This window comes from Bombus huntii, chromosome 14 (genome assembly GCF_024542735.1).
Source record: "Bombus huntii isolate Logan2020A chromosome 14, iyBomHunt1.1, whole genome shotgun sequence".
NCBI classification, from domain to species: Eukaryota; Metazoa; Arthropoda; class Insecta; order Hymenoptera; family Apidae; genus Bombus; species Bombus huntii.
The window spans coordinates 853,085-873,416 of record NC_066251.1 but is presented as its reverse complement, the minus strand read 5'-3'; the positions used below and the strand labels follow the sequence as shown (position 1 = coordinate 873,416).

Genomic DNA, 20,332 nt, shown 5'->3' with positions numbered 1-20,332 from the left:
AACGTATACATATGTATATGTACATAAAAAAAAAAAAAAAAAAAATAGAACTATAAGAAAATAACAGAAACGAATAAGTAGCTTTGAATGAAAATGTCAGACTGCACGAACTAAAAGGTGCGAAAAAGATCAGTCCAGTACAATATGCCCGTTTCCAGTAATGCCAATCAGGTCGAGGTATTAACGGCGCCTCGAACATAGACGTGCACAAGAATCTCTCTCTCTCTCTCTCTCTCTCTCCCTCTGTCGAGTAGACACACACACATTCGTGATTATTCCTGGACGGCCAATATTCATCGTTTAGGCGGTAACATCCTATTACGGATGAGCAAGAACATCAAAGCCCAGTCTAACAGCGTACGTGAAGAGCGCAGAGCATGTGAGCTTCTTACAGTATTCAGCGATAGAACGGAAAAAACGTTTGGCTGTCGAGAGAAATTAATTTATGGACACGAAGTGTGATTCGCGTAGCATGCGGCATGATTCGTGTTAAGAGATGATGAAAGAACAATTCGGTGGTGCAGGCCCCTGATGCCAAACGCGTTCCCAAGAATATCTAGTATCGCGTTGGATTAATTATCTCACGGAGCCTACCGAATTGTTCGCACGATGAAAGCAACGACACGACAGGTATTTTGCACCGTTCGTACTACGTTAGTCGGAAACGCAAGTTTTCTCGGTACTTCTCCTGCGAATGGTAAATCCCGATAGATCGAACACGTGAATAATAGCGCGCCAGTGACATATAGGTACGCGAGTCGCGGAGAAATTCGTATTCTCTCGAATAGAATGAAAATTGTTACCTGTTCTGGGCGATCTTCCGCAGCGTGTCCGGGCTTCGTATCAATTTGTCCAAGGTTTGAGTGAGATTGGCAAAGGTAGGACGATGGGTTCGTTCCTTTTGCCAGCAATCGAGCATCAGCTGATAGATCGCTTCCGGACAATCCATCGGTGCTGGAAGCCTGTATCCTTTCTCGATCGACTTTATCACATCCTGATTAGACCAGTTCCAATACGGTCTTTCGCCGTAGGACATCACCTCCCAACAAACGATGCCCATGCTCCATACGTCGGAAGCGCTGGTGAACTTTCGGAACGCTATCGCTTCCGGAGCTGTCCATCGTACCGGGATCTTTCCACCCTTTTTGCCGGAGTAAACAGTCTTTCAAGATTCGATATTTGAAAGTCTCGGTTCCATCGACGAGACCGCGTCTCGTCAAAGAAAAGGAGTAACATCGATACGATACAACTTCGTTTATCCGAATTCCTCGGTCTAGCAAACGGTTCCGAAGTATTTCGCCGTTCTTTCGCGTTACCGCAAGCCTATGAAATTCACATCGACCAAAATTTTTCGTCTACCATTTCACCTCTAATATCGTTAAACGTTACAACGTTAACGCGATTGTTACTATACAGAGCTTCGGATAAATGGAGTTGTACCATAACGCGAGCAACAGTCTTCTGCGAGCTGACTACTTACCCTGGTCGTGTACGCTCCTTCCGTGGCGCTTTCGATCTCCCGGCTAAGCCCGAAATCGGCGATCTTGCAGACGAGGGCAGCATTCACGAGCACGTTCCTCGCCGCGAGATCTCGATGTACGTAGTTCATTTCAGCAAGATACTGCATGCCGCTCGCGATACCGCGAAGCATGCCTACAAGCTGCAGCACCTGGAACTTGCCGTCGTTCGCACGCAGAAAAGTGTCCAGGCTACCGTTCTCCATGAACTCCGTGATGATCATCACCGGATTGCTCTTGGTTACGACACCTTGCAGGAATATCACGTTCGGATGCTCGAACTGACCCATGATGGAGGCTTCAGTGAGGAAGTCGTTGCGAGCTTTGTCCGCGGAGCCTGGTTTCAAAGTCTTGATCGCCACGTCGATCTCCGTTCGACCGTCTGGCGGTAGTTTTAATTTTCCTCGACAAACGTCGCCAAATTCTCCACCACCTGTTCGTTAACGAGAAACGGGAGAAATTCGTTAACAAAAAAAATCTGGAAAGACTAACTTGCGAGATGCGAGATGCTAGCTAGGTGTTCGAAGAACGTATCAACGTTTCGAAAGACACGAAAAGGGTATTTATATACCTATGATAGCTTCTATCGTAATGTATCCTGCGTCGATTTCTCGGGCGAATTCTCTCACAGCTTGATTCGGATCTTCGTAAGTATGAGGATCGACGTAACTCCTTGCACCTCCGCCACCAGCACCTCCTGCACTCGCGGCAGCAACTCCCACTGCAGGTGTGAACAGCGGCGTGGTCACTGCAACGTCACCAAAACAGAGTTCATTATATTAACACGAGGGCCGGTGTGTTAAATTTTGACGGAATCTCGGAGCGCGAGAGTGACAACGTTCGCTCCGTGACTGTCAACCGTATTATCCCGTGAAAACACTCACACACCCTTCCTCTTTAAACAAAATTAAACATGTTGAAAATTATAAAACAAACGTGTGTATATATATATATATATATATATAAAAAGGCTGAAACCATGTGTTTATTAGTTTTCCAACTCTCCAGCCTTATCTTTAAATATTTATACTTGACACAATTTTCCATCGTATAATAAATACTTTCTATTATAATAATTCCGATATAAAGGAAAATATTTGCTTTCACTAATAAAGTAAGGGGCAACGAAATAATTCACTAATTATACCACTATGTATAAAAAGATCTAAAACGGAACGATGAAAACTGAAAAATCGCGCGCTAAATAACTTTCATGCTAGCGTAGAAATCCTCGCATGCCTAATACGCCAAATGATTTCAATTACGATGCATCAGATTGAATGACGTTAGTCGTAGTACGGAGCGCGGAGGATGCTCCGGTCGAATCGAATTACTTCGTCGCCTGTTAATTTACATCCGCGAATGCATCTGCGACGGCTCGCTAACTCTGCGAGGCAAATTAATTCGAGTTCCACCGAAACATGCCAGTATTTCGCACACGTCAACGCACAGAACGTTATTACAGACGATTGGAAAAGATCTCGGCGACTGGCTGAAAAAATGGAACGATGCAAGAGATACAAAAGAACACGATGCAAATTGGTAACACGTTTAAGAGAATAAAGGAATCTCATGCTTTCTTTTCGTGCTTCTCGTCTACTTAAAATTTAAGGGAACGACAAAGAGAAACGAAAAGGGAAAGATAAAGAGGCAAAGAGAAGAGAAAGAGAGAGAGAGAGTGAGAAAGAGAGAGAGAGAGAGAGAGAGAGAGAGAGATAAAAGCAGAGGTAGAAAGGAAAGATTTTCGGACGATGGTACGAGCGAAAATAAGAAAAGGGCAATGTGTGGTGTTCCAGTTTGAGCGAGTGTAAAGTGTTTCGAAGACTCTGTGGATCACGAGAGTGGTTTGCGTCGACGCGTCCCCTCCGGATTCAACGATTTCGACGAAATTTTACTCGGACTGATTAAGGACTTACGCGAGGACTTGCTCTTGTTGTTGGTGTGGGTTGTCACAATCGGTGAACTGTCCATTTTGCAGTGCACTGTGAACAACACAACAACCAACACACTAATTGACAAACAGCAAACAAAAAGAAGCGAAGGATGTACGATGAGCAGAGTTTTAATGACGCGAGCGAACAGAGGCAACGACTCGAGAAAGAATTTGAAAAAAAAAAAAAAAAGAAAAAAGATAGGAAACGCGTTTAATTCGCTTGCTTGATCTTCGTGCGTTCTTGTCTTCGGCTTCTGCGATAGTCGCACGCGTATAAATTCTCGCGTGTAAATAAAAAACAAAAAAGGAAGGGGGGAAAAAACATATGAGACGACATACCGCAAATAAAACAAGTGCAGTGCCAACGATAACACAACTAACAACATACGCATGCAGAACGTAGATGCACACTGTATGACGCAAGCATGAAAAGCACGTACACGCACATCTTCGGAGGGTACTTGGTATGTACGCAAAGCTGATATCGCGCTCGTCCGTTCGACGGGGGAGCGAGCAAGAAGATCGTGCGTGCCCGTGCGTAAAAAATTTAGAACGCATCAAAGAGACGCATGTACAAGGGGGTGCAAAGATAACTACGCAAAACCGAGTTCCTAGAAAAAAAACTTGAGGTGTTGGAGAAGACTTACTGTAGGTCACAACTAGTCCTGTAGTAGCAGGCGATTGTGTACATTGTTTCATTGGATTTTTTCATGGATTTTTCATGGAGGCAGGTTCGATAGATTAGGGGAATCGCACATGAAAAGAAAGAATCGAAAGAATTTTGTTAGAATAATGGTACTTAGGTTGTGGGCCAGATCGGTATGAATTTTGCTCGTAAGCGATCGTCTCTCATTCTTTTTAACTCGCTGGCCTGAAGCCGTTCTCGGACTCGGAAAACCTTTTTTTTGTTCTCGCGCTTTTTTCTGTTTTCTTTTCTTTTCTTTTCTTTTTCTTTTTCTTTTCTTTTCTTTAAACGAACCACTTTTCAATAATCTTTCTTTCGTCAGAGAGAGATAGTGAAGAAGTACTTCTAAAGTATTGGATGTTTAGCGACAAGACATAAATCATTGGGGTATTGTATACATTGATGGGGCTGGGGTCGATACTTGCTGGATCTAACGGGGGGTGGTGATCCAAAAATATTAGTCACAAGACACGAGGGCGTAGTGAAACAACTATAAAAGTGACAGGGGTTATAGCGATAATGAATTTATAAAGAAAAGAGAATCGAAGCCTGTCGGCATCGGACAAACGTACCTTCGCCGTTTCTATACTCCAGGGTATCGCAGTCGCTGGGCTGTTTCTTGTTGCATTCGTCCGAGGCCCTGCTGTATCGAAATTATACCACATCAGATCAGAGTCAAATGAAACGCCGCAATGCACAGTAAATGCTTGGACGATGATTTTAATCTGTATCGTCTTTAATTTACTACTTAATGTTAGAAACAATTCGTTTACCTTCTCAAAATCAGAACGGTCATGATAATGATGATCACCAGAAGGACTACCACGGCAACGATAGCTCCTGCTATGATCCTTACTTGCATATTGTCGTCTTCTCCGACGTAGTCTGTGAAAGACGAATAAACATGTCCCGTTAAGAAACTATGCTTTAATTACGCACGCTGTGTCGTCGTAAGTTTAAAACCGCTGTAAAATATTGACTGAGGGAATGGGTGGTTCGTTGGGAGGCAACGCTTGATACAACTAATCCTAATAATCACCTAGTCCCATAGCATGAGGCGTCTTTTTATAAACTATGGGCGTATATTCGCCCCAGCCTCGCGTAGTCTTCGCTCGTACTTGTATCGCGTAGTCCGTCGATGGTTTTAGGCCCTTGAACGTGGCGGATAACTCGGAAGTTTGTATAACCGTAGCGTTGGTAGCATCGTCGTATCGCGGATAACACCTCACTGAAACGAGATCACGCGAGATTAACGATTGATTAATTTATACGTATTTATAGTTACACGTTAGGTCGGGGTTAGGTTGACGAACGTGTCGTTAAAGTTATATATTCGCACTTTAGGGATCAGGAGGAAACAAGCAACTTTACCTTCGTATCTTTCGACCAGATCGCTGTCTCCACCGACCTCGGTTACCGGAGCGTCCCAACTAATGCTCAGTTCCGAACTCTTCACGCTGGTAATCCTGACGTTGCTCACCAAACTAGGTACGCTAGCTTCTGTGGTGACGGTGATGTCCACGTACTCGGATTTTCCAGCCAACGCCGATACACCGTTCTCGGCAAATACTTGGAATCGATACGTGGTCACCGCGTTTAGACCCGTTATCGTGATCTTCGTATCGTTGAAAACTTCCTGTTTGACCGAAACCAGTCGAATTAACGCGCGTTTCATCGTTCGCCGGAAAACGAAACGACCACGAGCGGAGAGGAAATACTCACGGTGTTGGGAATGTATTTGACGCCCATACTACAGGCATCGCAGACCACCCTGTAAGTCGTATCTGTTCTGCCGCCCAGCATGTGCGGCGCATTCCACGACAGAATCACAGTAGACTGGTCAACGAAGTTCACCGTCAAATTTTGTGGCGCCGACGGTGGTTCTATAAACGTGTAAATCGATAAAATATCCCCGATCGGGGAGGATCAACGATACAAAGTTAAGAAACTCACGTGTACAAGGCATTTTCTTCGGATCTTTCTCGGCCCTGAAATAACCGGCGTTGCATCGACACTCGGTGAATCCGTAATCGGAGGATTTGCTGTGAGCCGGACAAGCTTCGCAACTGTGCGACCCAGCTTCGTGTTTGAATTTACCGATCGCGCACTCGGTGCACGCTTGCTTCTCGACGTCAGCCTGATAGCCAGGCTTGCAGTGGCATCCACCGTTAGGCAGGTACCATTTGCCATCTCCTTTGCAGAGGAAGGTTGGCTGTTCGATGACCACGGCGTTGTCCACGCAAGTGCCGATCGTTTGTTCGATCAACGCGACTTCGCGACCCGTTGGCGTTGCCGGGAAGTGTGCGAAGTTCACAGAGATCTCCGGACAGCTGATGTAGTAAACTTTAATGGCCAAGATGGAGATGCAGGCTCCCTGGTCGCGGAACGCGAAGTACACGCCCTTCTTCGTCACTGGAATGGACTTGACCTCCGTGTTTATCACCACCCCGGTGTTAGTGTTGAACCTTCCCTCGCCAGCGGCGATGCGTCCTGTGGATCAAACGGTCGGTTTCGTCTCGCGACTCGAACAACGGCTAAATCCCGACAGTTTTACACGGCTCGTACTATACGGAAAAGTTTCTGAATCGCGAAAACACGTTTGGCAAGCTTACCGATCAACTTGTAACTATCCGTTTCCCACGGTGGCGGTTCCTTGGTAGCCACGTCGAACTCGTAGTAAAGTAGACTGAAAGTTTCTTTGCAACTGAGCGCGTTTCCGGGGAACAACGAGCAGTCACGAGTCGTGAATTGTATTTCTATGTACATGCGGTTCGCCGGTCCCCTCTCGATGAACGGCGTCCATAGCCAATTGTTCACGTTGTTGTACGCTACGTCGCAGACGACGTAACTCCGCCAATTGATGCCCTTGTCGAAGTTCGTGAACGACTCTTCCACCCACTGCAATCAAACGAGAGCACGGGACGATCTTAATTCCGCACGATCCGATTAACCATTAACGAGAAAAACACACACCGGGACATTTTATTCGCCAGGTGTTTGACCCACGCGTGCGTCCGGACGAACCTCGATAAGATAAACGCTGTTTAAATAACGCGAGACACCGCATGGATCCCCTTTCGGGATCCTCGTTCAAGAGACTCGGGTGTTTGCGTTCGGATTACGCGAGATTTCACCGAGTCAGCATCTAACGAAATCAGCTTTGCCGGGGACCCCCCTGGTCGGAGCTATCTCCGCGCGCGGGTCCCTCCGTTCTCTACGCGTCTCCAGCTTCTTTCCCTCCGCTCGTTTCAACCGCCTCGATGAGAATTTACAGAAACAACGAAGACGGATTACGGAAGTTGCAAAGAATTCGAGTCAGACGACAAAGAGCCAGCAGCCCCAGCGCGTCCAGCTTGGACAGATTTATTCTCGTGGTAGAAGGGAGAGTCGTCGGATAGAGACGCTCTGTCCGATCTCTATCGGCTCGATCGGTAGACAGCGATGAGCGAAAAAGAGAGAAAGGGAGAGGAGGTTCACGCTGGTCCATGTCCGATCCGAGGAACCACTTGTCCGTCGATGTTGAACGCGGTATCCTCCCTCGGCAAATGACGAGGCGGAGAGGCCAGGTCGTCGACTTGCGACAAACAGACCGCAAGGAATTACCGGCGCGCGTTACCATTAGTTTTATTGCCCCCCTCGGCTTGGGCTCGTCCCGAGAGAGACCGCAAAAAGTTCCGGCCAGGCAAGAAGGACCCGCCGTCGTCGCCATCGTCGCCATCGTCGTCGTCGTCGTCGTCGTCGTCGTCGTCGTCGTTGTCGTTGTCGTCGTCGCCGTATTCGTAGTCGTCCTTCTCCTCGTCGACAGACGATTCTCTTCATCCTCGACTATTCTCTCCTTCTCTTTCGATACTCGGTCTCTCGCGCGGAGGAAAGACTACGTAGGTAAGAACGGACAAAAAACGGTAGATCGAGAAGATCAGGCTTCTTACCCAGAAGATTTTCTTGCGGACGTGTTTCCGGCAGGGAGGCCGCAATAAATTCAGCCGTACGGTTACTCAGTAGCACAAAGAGATTATTACGGGGAAAGATGACGAGCAGGGACCAAGGGGGAAAAAAAACGATTTCGTTTCGGTAGATGGACGAGACGAAGGACCGATTCTTTCATCTCTGGTGAGCGTGCGGCGATCAGAAAAGTCACGGCGGCTCGTTGCGTGGTCGTTAACGAACGCGTTTAAAGGATCACGCGCCGATCGCAATTACCTAAGAAACGAAACGACTTTGACCGGCATTCGCTCGACCCAATGTTATATTCTCGGCGAAGGAATCATAAGAGGCAGAAGGCGTCAGGTAATATCGCACGGCGCGAAGACTATTAGAGGAACGAAGAAAAGTCGTAGAGATGTTATTTCGACGCCTACGCGGCGGCTTTATCGCCTGGGAAATTGCGTTAGCACGGTAAATTCTACACCCGCCCATTTCGTTCTCCCTCTATTTCTCCTTCTTCATCCCTCTTCGTCTCTCAGCAACCGCTTTCATTCCGTTCTTTCGTCGCAGCCGCTTCCAGAGGCTGCCGCGAACCGAAAAAAGACAGAGTGCACGCGCGTCGTTAACGCCCGCGGAATTTAATTGAGTCCCGCCGAGACGTCCTCTTTTTAACGCGCCGCGCCGCGCCGCTACGATTTTTCGGCGAGCCGGATTTCCCGACGGCGCGATTCTTCCCCGAAATTATTCATCGCCACGGGAATCAGAGAAAAAGAGAACGACCGGCAAAGGAGAAATCGAGATAGAAGCCGAATGGTATATCAACGTCCAAGCTACTTCTTTAATCCGTCTTTCCGTGCGGTACGATGGCGAGATTCCATGCGAAATTAATTACGCCACTTAACGCGTTTCGCGGCTCGGATACGTTAGCGTGCCACTCTTTATCGGATGAAACGGCGAATTTGTCGGATCGCCAGCAGCGCCTCTCAATTAGCCGAAATCGATCGACCGTCGCGACACGAATCCACTTTGTATCCAAGACGTTGTTTCCGAAATCGGTCGAGATAAAGAAAGATCCGTTGGAGAATGATCGCGATGCGAGTTGATCGAGAGGCAAATGCGAATTCGGTGGGAACACGGCAGCCAAATATATTTCACTCGTCGGTTTTAATTGCTGCGTGTGTATGAATGGCCAGGATATTTGCTCTACCCCGAACGCTCGGTCTACGTCCAGCGGAAAAATACTATCGCCACGCTCCACCTCGCCGCGTCGATCGATGATCGTTAATTCGCTCGGAAATTACGTCGACGCGGTCGTTCTCGACGACCGTCAACGCGCTCTACGTCCGATCGATCTCGTCGGTTTCCAATCGCTAATTCCTCCGATCAACAGACGATATACCTATCGACGGGAAAATCAGCTACTCTGTACGAAACGAGGAATTTTTCGCACGAATAGAGTCGGAGAGTCGATAACCTTTGATTTACATAGTTCGCGTGACGTAACGCCGAGGCTCGAGCATCGCTGCTGTAACAATAAATAAAATACAACGAGATCGATAGAAGAGAATTAAATTAGGAGAACGCCAGAAAGGACGTTGACCCGAGAAAGAATCTTACTCGACGAATAAAATAGGGGAAAAAGTTTCGTTCCGCGTTGTTATTCGTTCGTCGGAGGAATTCCGCGTTCTTGTTCACGGAAAACGATGGAACTGAGTCGTCGCCAATAAAGTGTAACGCACGTTACACGAACGAGGCATTAAGCTATCGATTTGTCGGGGAACACGAGCATCCCCGGCCACAGCAGGCACAGACCGGTCTCGTCGAGTCACTCGCCGTTTTCTATTTCCTCGTGGATCACCCTGCGCCAGTAAATAGATATGAACTGCCGGTTTCGAAATAAAGCCAATAAGCTCTGCGAGCGAGCGGCTCGTAGTACGAGTTGTCGGAAGAGGGAATCTTGCGGACAGACGAAAAGGGGCAGAGGAAGCCTTCTCCGTCTGTCCGTTCGTTCCTTCCTTATTCCGTGGCTACGTAGCTCTAGGAACGAAACGGTTCCTCTCTCCCTCGGTGAACCGTAATATTGCCACCATAATCGCAATTCCGATGGTGTAGCTCCGGTCGAGCGGGGCAAAAGGAGTTAGAGAGAAGACTTAGGGGGTTGCGTGGGGGATGGACGAACTTTCAGTCTAGCGGAGGGTTTGTGGATCTTAATATATATCGAGCTCTCGTTCCCGACCATCGTCCCTCGCCCTTGGGGCTGCCTGCAACCGGGCGCACGTACTACTCTCTTGCTCGTGCTACGTGCATCACATTCTACCGGCTGTTCCATAGGAACGCGCGTTACCGCGGGCCACGAGTAACACGGTCCACGGAATCGCGAAAGTTAAATTAACTGGAGGGCAAGTTGCGCCGGCGGAAATACGATCCAACAGCTTGCGCGTCTATCGTCAATGCGAAATCGTTTTTTGCGGAATCGTTTCTTGCGAAATCGACCATCGCGAATCACGTTCAGGCTGCTGAGACAAAGACTCTCTCGATAGAACGTGCTTCGAGTATTTGCACGCTCGAGCAAACTTTTCCACGATATATCGTGTACTTTATACGAAACATTTTGAATTTTCATTAACACAGTAGCAAGACGAGGTTATTATTCGTCGAACCTCGGTACGTAACGAGATCAGGAAACGAACAAAAAGTAGGTTTGATCGGTTTGGTTCGCGAGAGGATTCGCTTAACGGGAAAACGGCTGGGCGAAAAGTTTCTCGTTCCTCCTTTTGAAGAAGCGGTAGAGGTATTCGATACGAAGTAGATGAAAGAGGGTCGTGCCCGAACAAGTGCACATATGTGTGGCCGAAAGAGCTGACCACCCTCCGTATGGTGCTAGGGTGGTTGCACGGCAATCCTGAACTTTATGTAGCCGTTTATTCGGCACCCTCGGTCTGATACAGCGGCGCCTCAGGATGGGGAAAGTGCGTGGAAACACCATTTAAGCAGCATTTCCATGGGTCTCGGGCGTTAACTGAGATTTCTCTTTCGATGGCTGCGTTACGCGGAAAAGGGAGAAAATATCGAGGCGAAAAGAGGGTAAAGAAACGATCGGATGAGAATTTATTCCTGGATTATTCGTCGGGGGATCACTGAATAGGACAAATCGTTCTCTCTCTCGGCATCGGAGCGTTGCGAAGCAATTTTCAGCCGTCAGATTTATGATCGGGAAATCGACTCCTGACGGCGAGGTTTCTGCGAAAATTCGATTACACCGCGCCGATGTCGGTATTTCGATTCGTCGCGTGGAAAAATCGCCGACAATCGCGTCAACTTCCGCGACGAAACTGTCGACGGTTACGACCGGACCTTCGAACGAGGCATCTACATCGTTCAAGGACGACCCTAGATCCAGGTTTATCGCGTTCCACGAAAAACGATTCTCGCCTCGCCTCGTATTTTCGCGCCACTCGACAAACGGGAAAGAATTTCTATTTGAAACTCGTCGCCGAGGGAATTCAGCGGTTGTCTCGCGGTAGGGTATCAGCGACGACGACGACGACGACGACGACGACGACGACCATCGCGTCCATCGATAGCCATCCATCCGTAATGAGCCTAACTGGCGTCGTAATATTTCGAGTTAACTCGGCGTGTCGTCGGTGTCGCGTGTCGGAAGGGCTGAACGCGCCAATGACCGTCGCCCCTGACGAGACGGCACGTCACGCTGTAACGAGGAGGGCTGCTCGGTCACGTGGGGGTCTGAAAACTCGACCGTACGGGGTGGCCCGTGCATTTCCAAGCTTCTTCGAAACAGCTTCTTATCTCGCTTCTTGCCAAGGTGTACGCTACTATTCGTGCGTACTTGGACACCGATATAACGTACAGTGAAACTTTATTTATCCGACCACGTCGGAGGATCGTAAATTTTTCTCGCTAACCTATTCATTTTGATTCGGACAATGGCAACTCGTGTACAGATTGACGAATTCAACCAAAGCAAAAAAGTTTTATCGTATTTCATTCGGTCGTTTACCGTTTCATATCAAATACGAACTTCCATACAAAAGTACGAATTTGTATAAAAATTCGCGGTCCGGTGTACGTCGGAACCTTGACCTCCTGACTAGCTTCTACGATAATCTACGGCTTTGCAGTGAATTCTGCAGCCATCCGCGAGTCATCGTTCTTTGCGTAACAACGTTGGTCGCCGAAAACGTGCGCGACGCTGGGGAACGCGATTTACCACGACGTCGGGAAACCTCGGCCAGCCGACAAACAGCCAGCCACGCAGGCCGCGGCAATAAAAAGACCGACAACAAGAACGAGAGAGTCGCGAACATCCAACGCGCGAGTTGCGTGGAGTTGGAGAGTGTGAATGGAGTCTGGTCCAAAGATACACCGAGCGATATCCCGGTGCTATTTCGAGTCGGCTGACGAGTGTCGGCGCGTAAGGGGCGTAGCCGGGCAATGATCGTGAAGCAGACGAGCCGGCACGTCGGGTTATGGGCTCGCTGCAACGAGCCGGCGATCGAACGTGGGGTAAAATTGCGGATCCGCCGGCTTCGATCGTTCTGCATACTCGATGTAATTTTTCTCTTCCTGTTCGATCTCAACCCTCGCCGCTGCCTGATGCGGTTGGGGGATGCGCGCGAGTGGAACTGATCTTATGCTAATTCGTAAGAGGGAGGAAAGGGAACACAGAGAAGGACGAAAGATTCGCGTCTCGTTGCGTTCGTTTGTTCTCTCCGTCCTTCGAACTGCAACGAGAGAAAAGGAAGAAAAATAGCGGCTTCGTAAAATCGTCACGAATTAGCTCGGCGGAGGGTGAGGCCGAGGGGTTTGGCTTTAATATCGAAGGACCTGGTCGGCCGGAGCCCTCGACACACGCCCCTGGACCTGTCAGTTTGACGTATCGCAGTCGCAGGAATCCATTATATACTCAATTACTCGTCGTGACAGGGAACGTGCACACGAATGAGGCGCATCTGACGCCCTCCAGTGCAGTCGCGCGGCACCGATATCCGAACGAGACCTGCGCGTTCCGCGACCACGCAAAATTTAACGGGACATCGTCCTTCGGTTCGTCTACGCTTCGCTTTCCACCAAAGTCAGCTATAACGGACTTTCGCTGACTGTTTAGAAATAGTCGAGAAATTTCGGTAGCCCGTACAGATCGATCCCCGTGTACATGCGTAACGTGGACTAACGTAGAGGCGGACGCGAGAGGTGAACTACGCGTCGATTAAAATTTACGGGTCCACAAAGGATCCCAATAAAGTGGACGAGACGTCAACGTGCAGTTTTCGCAGCCCACTACGCGTAAGCGGCGAGCAATTTTTTGCTCGAGTTGCACGGTAGGTTGCATGCCGGCGAGAGCCTCGATCGAAGTCTCGTTAGCTATTTGAACTGGTTTTAGCATCGTCGCCGACCGCGGTTCCGCCGATCGACACGATATTTGGATAATAATCGAGTCCTCGGAACACGTCGATACACGAGCCGTACAATGGTCGTCCAGATGGTACGCGGCAAAACGATCTTCACCTGCCGGCGAACGGCTTTCCTACGACCATTGTGTTCGAGAGCTCGTTTCCCCCTCTTCCTTTCGCGACCTTTCACGCCCGCAGTTATTTTATCGGAATTGCCTTTCGATTCGGGGAAATATCGACGCGCGTACTCCCTTCCGCCTCTTCTGACCGAATATAAGGGGGGCTGGAGGAAGCCGCTCGTCGCATCCGCGTATCTGCCGCAGCCGAGTCGACCAGATTATTAAATTAAAAATACGATTCCCCGGCTAATCGAGCGTTTCCTCGGCCGACTCTCTCTGCCCGGTCAAATATTTTCACGGTCGTTTAGCCCGCGAACGATACCGCGTCTTGCAACCACGTCTAGCGCCAGACGTATGCCGTAAAAAAAATGCTTAAAATTCTTTAACGATTTAGAAACTTGAAAGAAAAAGAAATTCAGGTGTAACGAAAAAAAACCGCACGCCGTTTACGGTAATAGAAAATGATCGAAATTACCATCTTTTTCCCGTTCTGAAACAGCGTGCAACGTCGAGGCGGAGATGAACGGAGATGAGCGGGTGCGCGACGCGGCCATCCCTTTTCCTGGCCAGAGAAATTGAGTTTCCGAGTTCGCTTTTCCCCGGGGGTGGCGTTTCTCCTGGCTCGTTCGACGCTACGCTCTCAGGCTACGTGCCATCTTTATCGCAATAATGAAACTGTGTTTATGATAATCCAACAATGGAACAATGTGGGTAACGACCGAGGGGTACGCTCCAGTCACAATGGCCCGCGGCTATGCTCTCTCACCTAGGAAGAAAGGCAACGAGAGAGGCGAACAGAGAGGAGAGGAGAGAAGAGAAGCCGGGACACGGCGCGGCAGAAGAGGGTCTTCTCGCTTCTCTCAACCGGGTTTCGTCTCCCGAATCTTAATTAGGAATTTCACGAGGGCTCGAGCACCCCGTGTCGCGTTCGCGCTCCGAGGAAACGGAAGAGGACACCCGGCCAAAAAAATAATGCCGTCTCGGCACCCTGTTTGATCGTCGCCAAGATAAGCTTCGTAGAGATAACACGACTGGGAAAACGGAGGAGAGCCAGTTGGTTTTTTTGTTCTACGAATGTTCCACCGTGTGTCCAAAAACATACCGTCCATAAAGTATCTACATGTCCTTCGTACCCCGATTTGCAGTAACTCGAGTATAACGAGTGGCTGTTTCGCGTCCGATATTGCGTATAAGCAACGCTGTACTTTGACAAAAATATCTACTGTTTTCTTTATAAAAGCGTGAAAAAGTGCGTTTCTATTACCGGTAATTGGTAGAAAGAAAAACTCGTTATCGCGTTAATCGTACCGCGAATTTTTATGCATCCGTGGAAAATACAAAGGTAGGCGAAACGCAACGAGAATGCGGTACGTAACGAGGATTTGTTGCGGACGCAGGGAGAAGATATATCTCGATCTGGAGCGAGTCGAATTCGGGATTTCGGAGAATACTCGGACGAAGACGCGCGACATCGAATCCACCCTGCAGAATCTCTGGGATGATATCTCCGTGGTCAAGGGGCCGTGAACAGAGGCGCGATACGAACGCAAGGAAAAACACAGCTCGCGGAATTGGAAATTCCCGTTAGTCACCTGCGCGAGTGAGAATTTTAATCCATCGTTGCGGGCAACTTTTATTTTTTTTCCGGTGGAATAACTTGGCAACGGTGGTCAGCAGCGCCTTTTCTTCGCAGCAATGATAAATTTCCGAATTAATCTCCTCGAAGAGTTCCGTGAAACTTTCGTATCCACGAAAGGACGGAAATTGCAGCTCCCTCGGGAAACTACCGCCAGAAGAGTATAACGGTGCTCGAAGAATCCATAACATAAAGTAGAACCCCGAAGCCGTAGGAAGAACAGAGGTTCTCGGATTCGCCTAACACCATACGCGTTTAAAGATTGGCGGATCTTTGCTCCTGCGAATCTTGGCATCGTTGTTACGTGGAATTTCCTGGAGCTCTTCCGCGTTATCAAAATTTACTCGGTTCTCCAAAGACTCGAACGATACCGCCAGACTTTTGCGAATACGTTGCTTGATTTCGACAAGGTGCATCTTGCTTGAAAACTCTGTGGGAACACGCGTCCACAGCCTATGATCGATGGTAACTGGGGGTACCACCCTCTTTGGTCTCGTCTTTATCCGTCGGTCTGGCTCGAGTCCATTATCAGCTGGATCTCGCGGGACGAAATTCTCGTGGAAAGACGCGCGTGGCGCCGGCGAGATTTCAACTGGTAGCGCATTAAGCCGTGCACACAGTTTGTCGCAGCACGTTCACGAACGCGCGCAGGGGAAGAGGAAACGCGACGAGCCACTCGACGACTCGTGTCAATAAACAGAGTTTCTCCTCTAACGACGCGGCCTAGATGACAGATATACGGGGATCTGGAGGCGCGCGAAGGAGAAGGAGGAAGCGAGCGAACGACGGACAAAGAGAACGAAAAGCAGCGAGAACCGAGTAGAAAAGAAAGAGGAGGAGGCGGTGGTGAAGGGGAGGTTGAAGAGGAAAAGGGACGAAAGAATAGAGAAGGGGAAATAGGAGGAGGAAAGAAGTAAGAAATGGTAAGAAGAGAAGGAGAGGACGAACGTGCGCAGGCAACGGCCTGCAGAAGCCCCGAAGGCCGTTCACATGAATACCAGTCTTTCCATTAGTACTCGAATGGAGGAGCCCAGGCCGATGCATGATCGATACTCGCAGATCCAATCTCGCTCGAGTCTGGTCCAATCGCGATCAAGGACCACCGCGAGATACAATGTAACCGAGCTATACGTTCACCCTGGTGCTCTTCCTTCCGTGGCCGTATTTTTTCCACGAGAATCACGTCCTTGCGAACCGCGAACTCGCGGTAACTTTTAAGCGTCTTTATCCCGAGGCGAGACTTTTGCATCGGAGGCGAGCGATTCGAAAAGTCGAAAGCTACTAGTCCCAAACGATACTCGCATCCCATTGCGACGTCCGCGTCTGATCGAGGACTCTCGTTAAAAAGGCAACCTGGCAGGCTCGTGTGCGAACTCGTAACAGCGAGCGTAGTAGCGTCGGAACAAGCGAAAAAGCATATCCAATTACTCGATAAGATATTTAGTGGACGGAACAAAGGCGTTCTACGTTGCGCATTTCAGTCGTGTTGATAAAAGTGTGAATTTTTACAATCGTCGTCAGTGTAGTCGCTAGATTTACGTCACAACGAGCCGGAGACACCGTCTCGTACGGTAGCATGAATGGCGAGGTTGGATAATTTTAGGCGCGAATTTAGGCAAAACAACCGTCGGAGCGTTGCCGTATATATCTGTGTACCAGAATGTACCTGTATTATACCCTCGCCCCTTCGCAATGCTCGTCGTCCGTAGTCGAGATCGACTACAAGCGGAGTCTCATCTCGCGATTTCCAGGGTTCGCGCGAGAAAATCGGCAGAGAGCGGGGGCTCGTGCGTACGAGAGAAAAACGTGTACCGTACGTAGGTGCGAAGAAGAGAGCGATTACAGGGCGGCGAAAGCAGGCCAGGGTTTCTCGAAATACCGAGTGGACAGTAGTTTCTACTTTGCCTCGGTGGATTCTCGTTGCCGGTTTCCGCTCTACCCACTTTCCATCCACCACCTCTTCTCGGCAGGCTCGGAATATTAATGTCCCTCATATTTTATAGAACCACTCGGAGGGCACACGCTCTCCGTGTGCGTGCCATCCTCCTCCCTCGCTCATAAAGGACTAAAAATATATGTACGCAGGGTGTGCGCGAGCTCGGTAGATCCTTATCCGCGGGGACAATGACAAAACGAGCAAAGGTCGAAATACCTAGAGAAGTTAATTCGACTGTCGGTTCGCAGCTCCTCTTCGCTCTCTCGCCTCTCTCTTTTCCTCTTTTTCTCCCCCATTCGGTACTGTAGCGAGCCTTATCAGCCGCAACTTTTTATTTTCCAGCCGATTTCTCTAACTCAGACTGCTTTCCTCTCCGGTGTCGTAGATAATTTTAACGAGCGCCACATTTTTCTTTGGGAAATGACCCCTCCGCGGATTAGGAGGACCCGTCCCACGGAGAGCGTGAAAAAGAACGAACGAAAGGACACGTCCGACTGCAAACGGTACTTTCGCTCTCTTTTACCAGCCACGGAACTTTTTCTTTTCTACGTTAGATTCGAAGCGACGCATCCTTTCTAGCGGGGGAGCAATGGCACGATGAGACGCGCCACTGGCGAATTGAAAGTAACAGGCAACGATACGAGCCGCGGATATTTACGGGTTTTCAGGGAATCGAAATACGCGACAACGTACGAAACGCGCGTGCTATCGAATAACGTAGGAAACATTCAAAACGGAATACCGTTCAAGTTGTATCAATCACCTCGACGCTCCGTTCGGCTAACGTCTTTCATTAAATTTTCCTCGTTGCGGTTGAAGACGTTTTTATAGCACACGGTAGCGTAATCGACACTGTAGCTCGTAGTTCTCGGCGCAATAAAATCGCGCGATATTATATGCAACTGCATGGGTTGATCGCGCGACGACGCGGACCAGCGATAACGAGCAGATTCCCTTCCTAAGATCGAATTACGGCTACTTTATCAACGGCGCGGTCATTTTATCACGCGTATCGAAACTTCTGCTTCCTGGTCGTAGTAGAAACGTGCGAATCGACCTTTACGTTGGCAAGCAAGTAGCTATTTCCACGATATTTTATATCTTTGTGAGAATGTCAGATTTTCACGTCGATTCGTATCTCCAAAATGAAATTGTACAGAAATATCTCAAGCGTTAAAGCTTAAAGCGTGGGGGAAAATTTTGTTATTTTCGCTACCGGCGCAAAGACCAGGAATTAGCTTCCGATAAAAATCAAAGGGCTTCCTCGGAGACGAAAAATGACAAAAATCTTTGCACGTAAAACGAAATAGGCACAAGAGCCGACGAAATTACGCGATGGCGGTAAATCGAAGGGGTGGTGTCTTCTCTCTCCGAAATGCCAGTTCCGTGGGTGCCGTTGATTGCGTTCCTGCCGTCCGTCCGACACGTATCCCACTACCCTCCGTGTTCCTTCTTCAGCTTTCGTCGAGTCAGAACACGCCGAGGTTTTCCAAATTGACTTTCGCCCCTGCTGTCAGTTCGCGTTCCTCCTTGTCGTAGGAGGCACGTAAACTTTGGTATGCGTGTCTCGTTCCGAGGGAAAACTGGTGGAGCACGGTGCTCATTTCGGAGCAACAATGCCACGAGATGAATCATCGATTCCAGCTAAAAGTACGCGCCGACGGTTAAGATGTGTTTGTGCGGGCAATACTCTCGCGATAGCTGCGAGGGATCTCGTTGTGGCGCAAGGTTCTTTTGAGGGGGTCGAACCGCGGTGCCAATCCAACCGGTACCGAGAGTGCAACCGGCCGAGACCCCTTCGACAAATTGGCAATCCTCCTCTCTCTCTCTCTCTCTCTCTCTCTCTCTCACTCTCTCTCTGTTCCTCACGGGATACGCCAAAACTCGAGTGTTCTCGGTGTAGCCCATGGATCGTTTCCTTTGCGTTCGTAGCGTGCCGCTTCGAAATTTCCCAAGACTACTTTTATCGATCATCGAACGGTCGAGATGACTATCCAAACTCGGGCAGGTGGTTTCTTCCTTCGTCGTGTCTGCGAGGTTCTAGTCAGTGTGCTAGGGGCTGCGCATTTTCCCGACCGACGAAAATTTTATTACTCCCTGTTACGAGCGTAGCTAGAGCTGAAACGGCCGCGTTTCCATCCACCAAGTTCGTGGCCCGGGCCAATTCAATTGCAGGCGACTCTGCAGCGAGCAACGGAGTCGCTACTTTTTCTCGTTGCGCTCCAACTTTTTCGAAGGGTCTACCGTGCTCCCACGTGACCTCACGGTTGATTTAACCGCTCTCTTCTCTACCCGCTGTATCCATTTATCCCGCTCTCTACCCTTCCTTCTCCTTTTCTTTGCTACATCGAGGCAACCAGGAAGAGAGAAAGAGAGAGAGAGAGAGAGAGAGAGAGATTGCGCACCCGTGACGCTTTCTCTTCTTCTCTCCTTCCTTTCGATCCCCTTGTCTATATTCGTCTTTCTTTCGCTGCATCTTCCCCATGGGCAACGTGGTCACGTTCCAGTCGCTATGGAAACCGGGCCGAATCGAGATGGAAACTCTCCACCCCTTCTCTCTATATCCCTCTTTCTCCCTTTCCCGGTGTTTCTCCGCCGCGCCTTCTCTTCGTCACGTATTCCGCTCTCTAACCTTCTTCTCTGTTCCGATCGCGCTCGCGCTTTCCATCTTTCTTTAATCCAACATCGGCGCACAGCCTGCTGCTTTCGTCGTCCGCCACCGCCGCTGTCCCTTGCCTGCCCGATCTCTTCTCACCCTCTCACTCGCAGTCGCCCGGTCTCGTTAGTTTAACCCACGCGCACCGAATCGTAATGGCAAACGTACAGATACATTAGGAGAGGCTTTGCCATCCTGGATACCCGATGGTAGACAGACAGCTCCGTTCAAAGCCACTGCCGTTCCCCGTTCTTCCGTTTCCTAACTTCCCTTCGTTCGTCCTCCCCTTCGTCTCGTGTTTGCGCGCCTTTTCCTACGCGCTCTCGGTCGTCTTCGATCCAGTTCCGATCGTTTCGACGAGTTTAACCCCTTCGCACCAGAGTGCAACGAACGCGGAGGTCCGGAGAAGTAGCTCGAAGACCGGATTAAATGCGAGCGCGGTGTGCAATCAAACCTCGTAAATCGGATTTTTACGTTACAAACGAGTGGCAGACGCCAGAGTTAACCATTTC

General features: G+C 49.3%; 1 protein-coding gene across 13 annotated transcripts in view; it reads right to left on the bottom strand.

Moving 5' to 3' along the window:
* LOC126873546 (ephrin type-B receptor 1-B) overlaps nt 1-20,332 on the bottom strand; it is a 91,654-nt gene that overhangs the window by 7,268 nt on the left and 64,054 nt on the right. For 4 of the 13 annotated variants that reach the window (XR_007692449.1, XM_050634546.1, XM_050634538.1 and 1 more), the window contains exons 4-14: nt 6,748-7,033; nt 6,089-6,625; nt 5,858-6,018; nt 5,507-5,771; nt 5,175-5,363; nt 4,909-5,020; nt 4,708-4,778; nt 4,098-4,115; nt 2,089-2,265; nt 1,481-1,950; nt 804-1,141 (exon numbers count right to left, since the gene is read on the bottom strand). Coding sequence is in view for 12 of the 13 variants with exons in the window: in XM_050634546.1 (XP_050490503.1) it covers nt 804-1,141; nt 1,481-1,950; nt 2,089-2,265; nt 4,098-4,115; nt 4,708-4,778; nt 4,909-5,020; nt 5,175-5,363; nt 5,507-5,771; nt 5,858-6,018; nt 6,089-6,625; nt 6,748-7,033 (2,624 nt within the window). In the remaining variant the exon portion in view is untranslated. The remainder of the gene's footprint in view (nt 1-803; nt 1,142-1,480; nt 1,951-2,088; nt 2,266-4,097; nt 4,116-4,707; nt 4,779-4,908; nt 5,021-5,174; nt 5,364-5,506; nt 5,772-5,857; nt 6,019-6,088; nt 6,626-6,747; nt 7,034-20,332) is intronic. The other 9 variants (XM_050634541.1, XM_050634549.1, XM_050634540.1 and 6 more) reach the window with 7 other exon arrangements.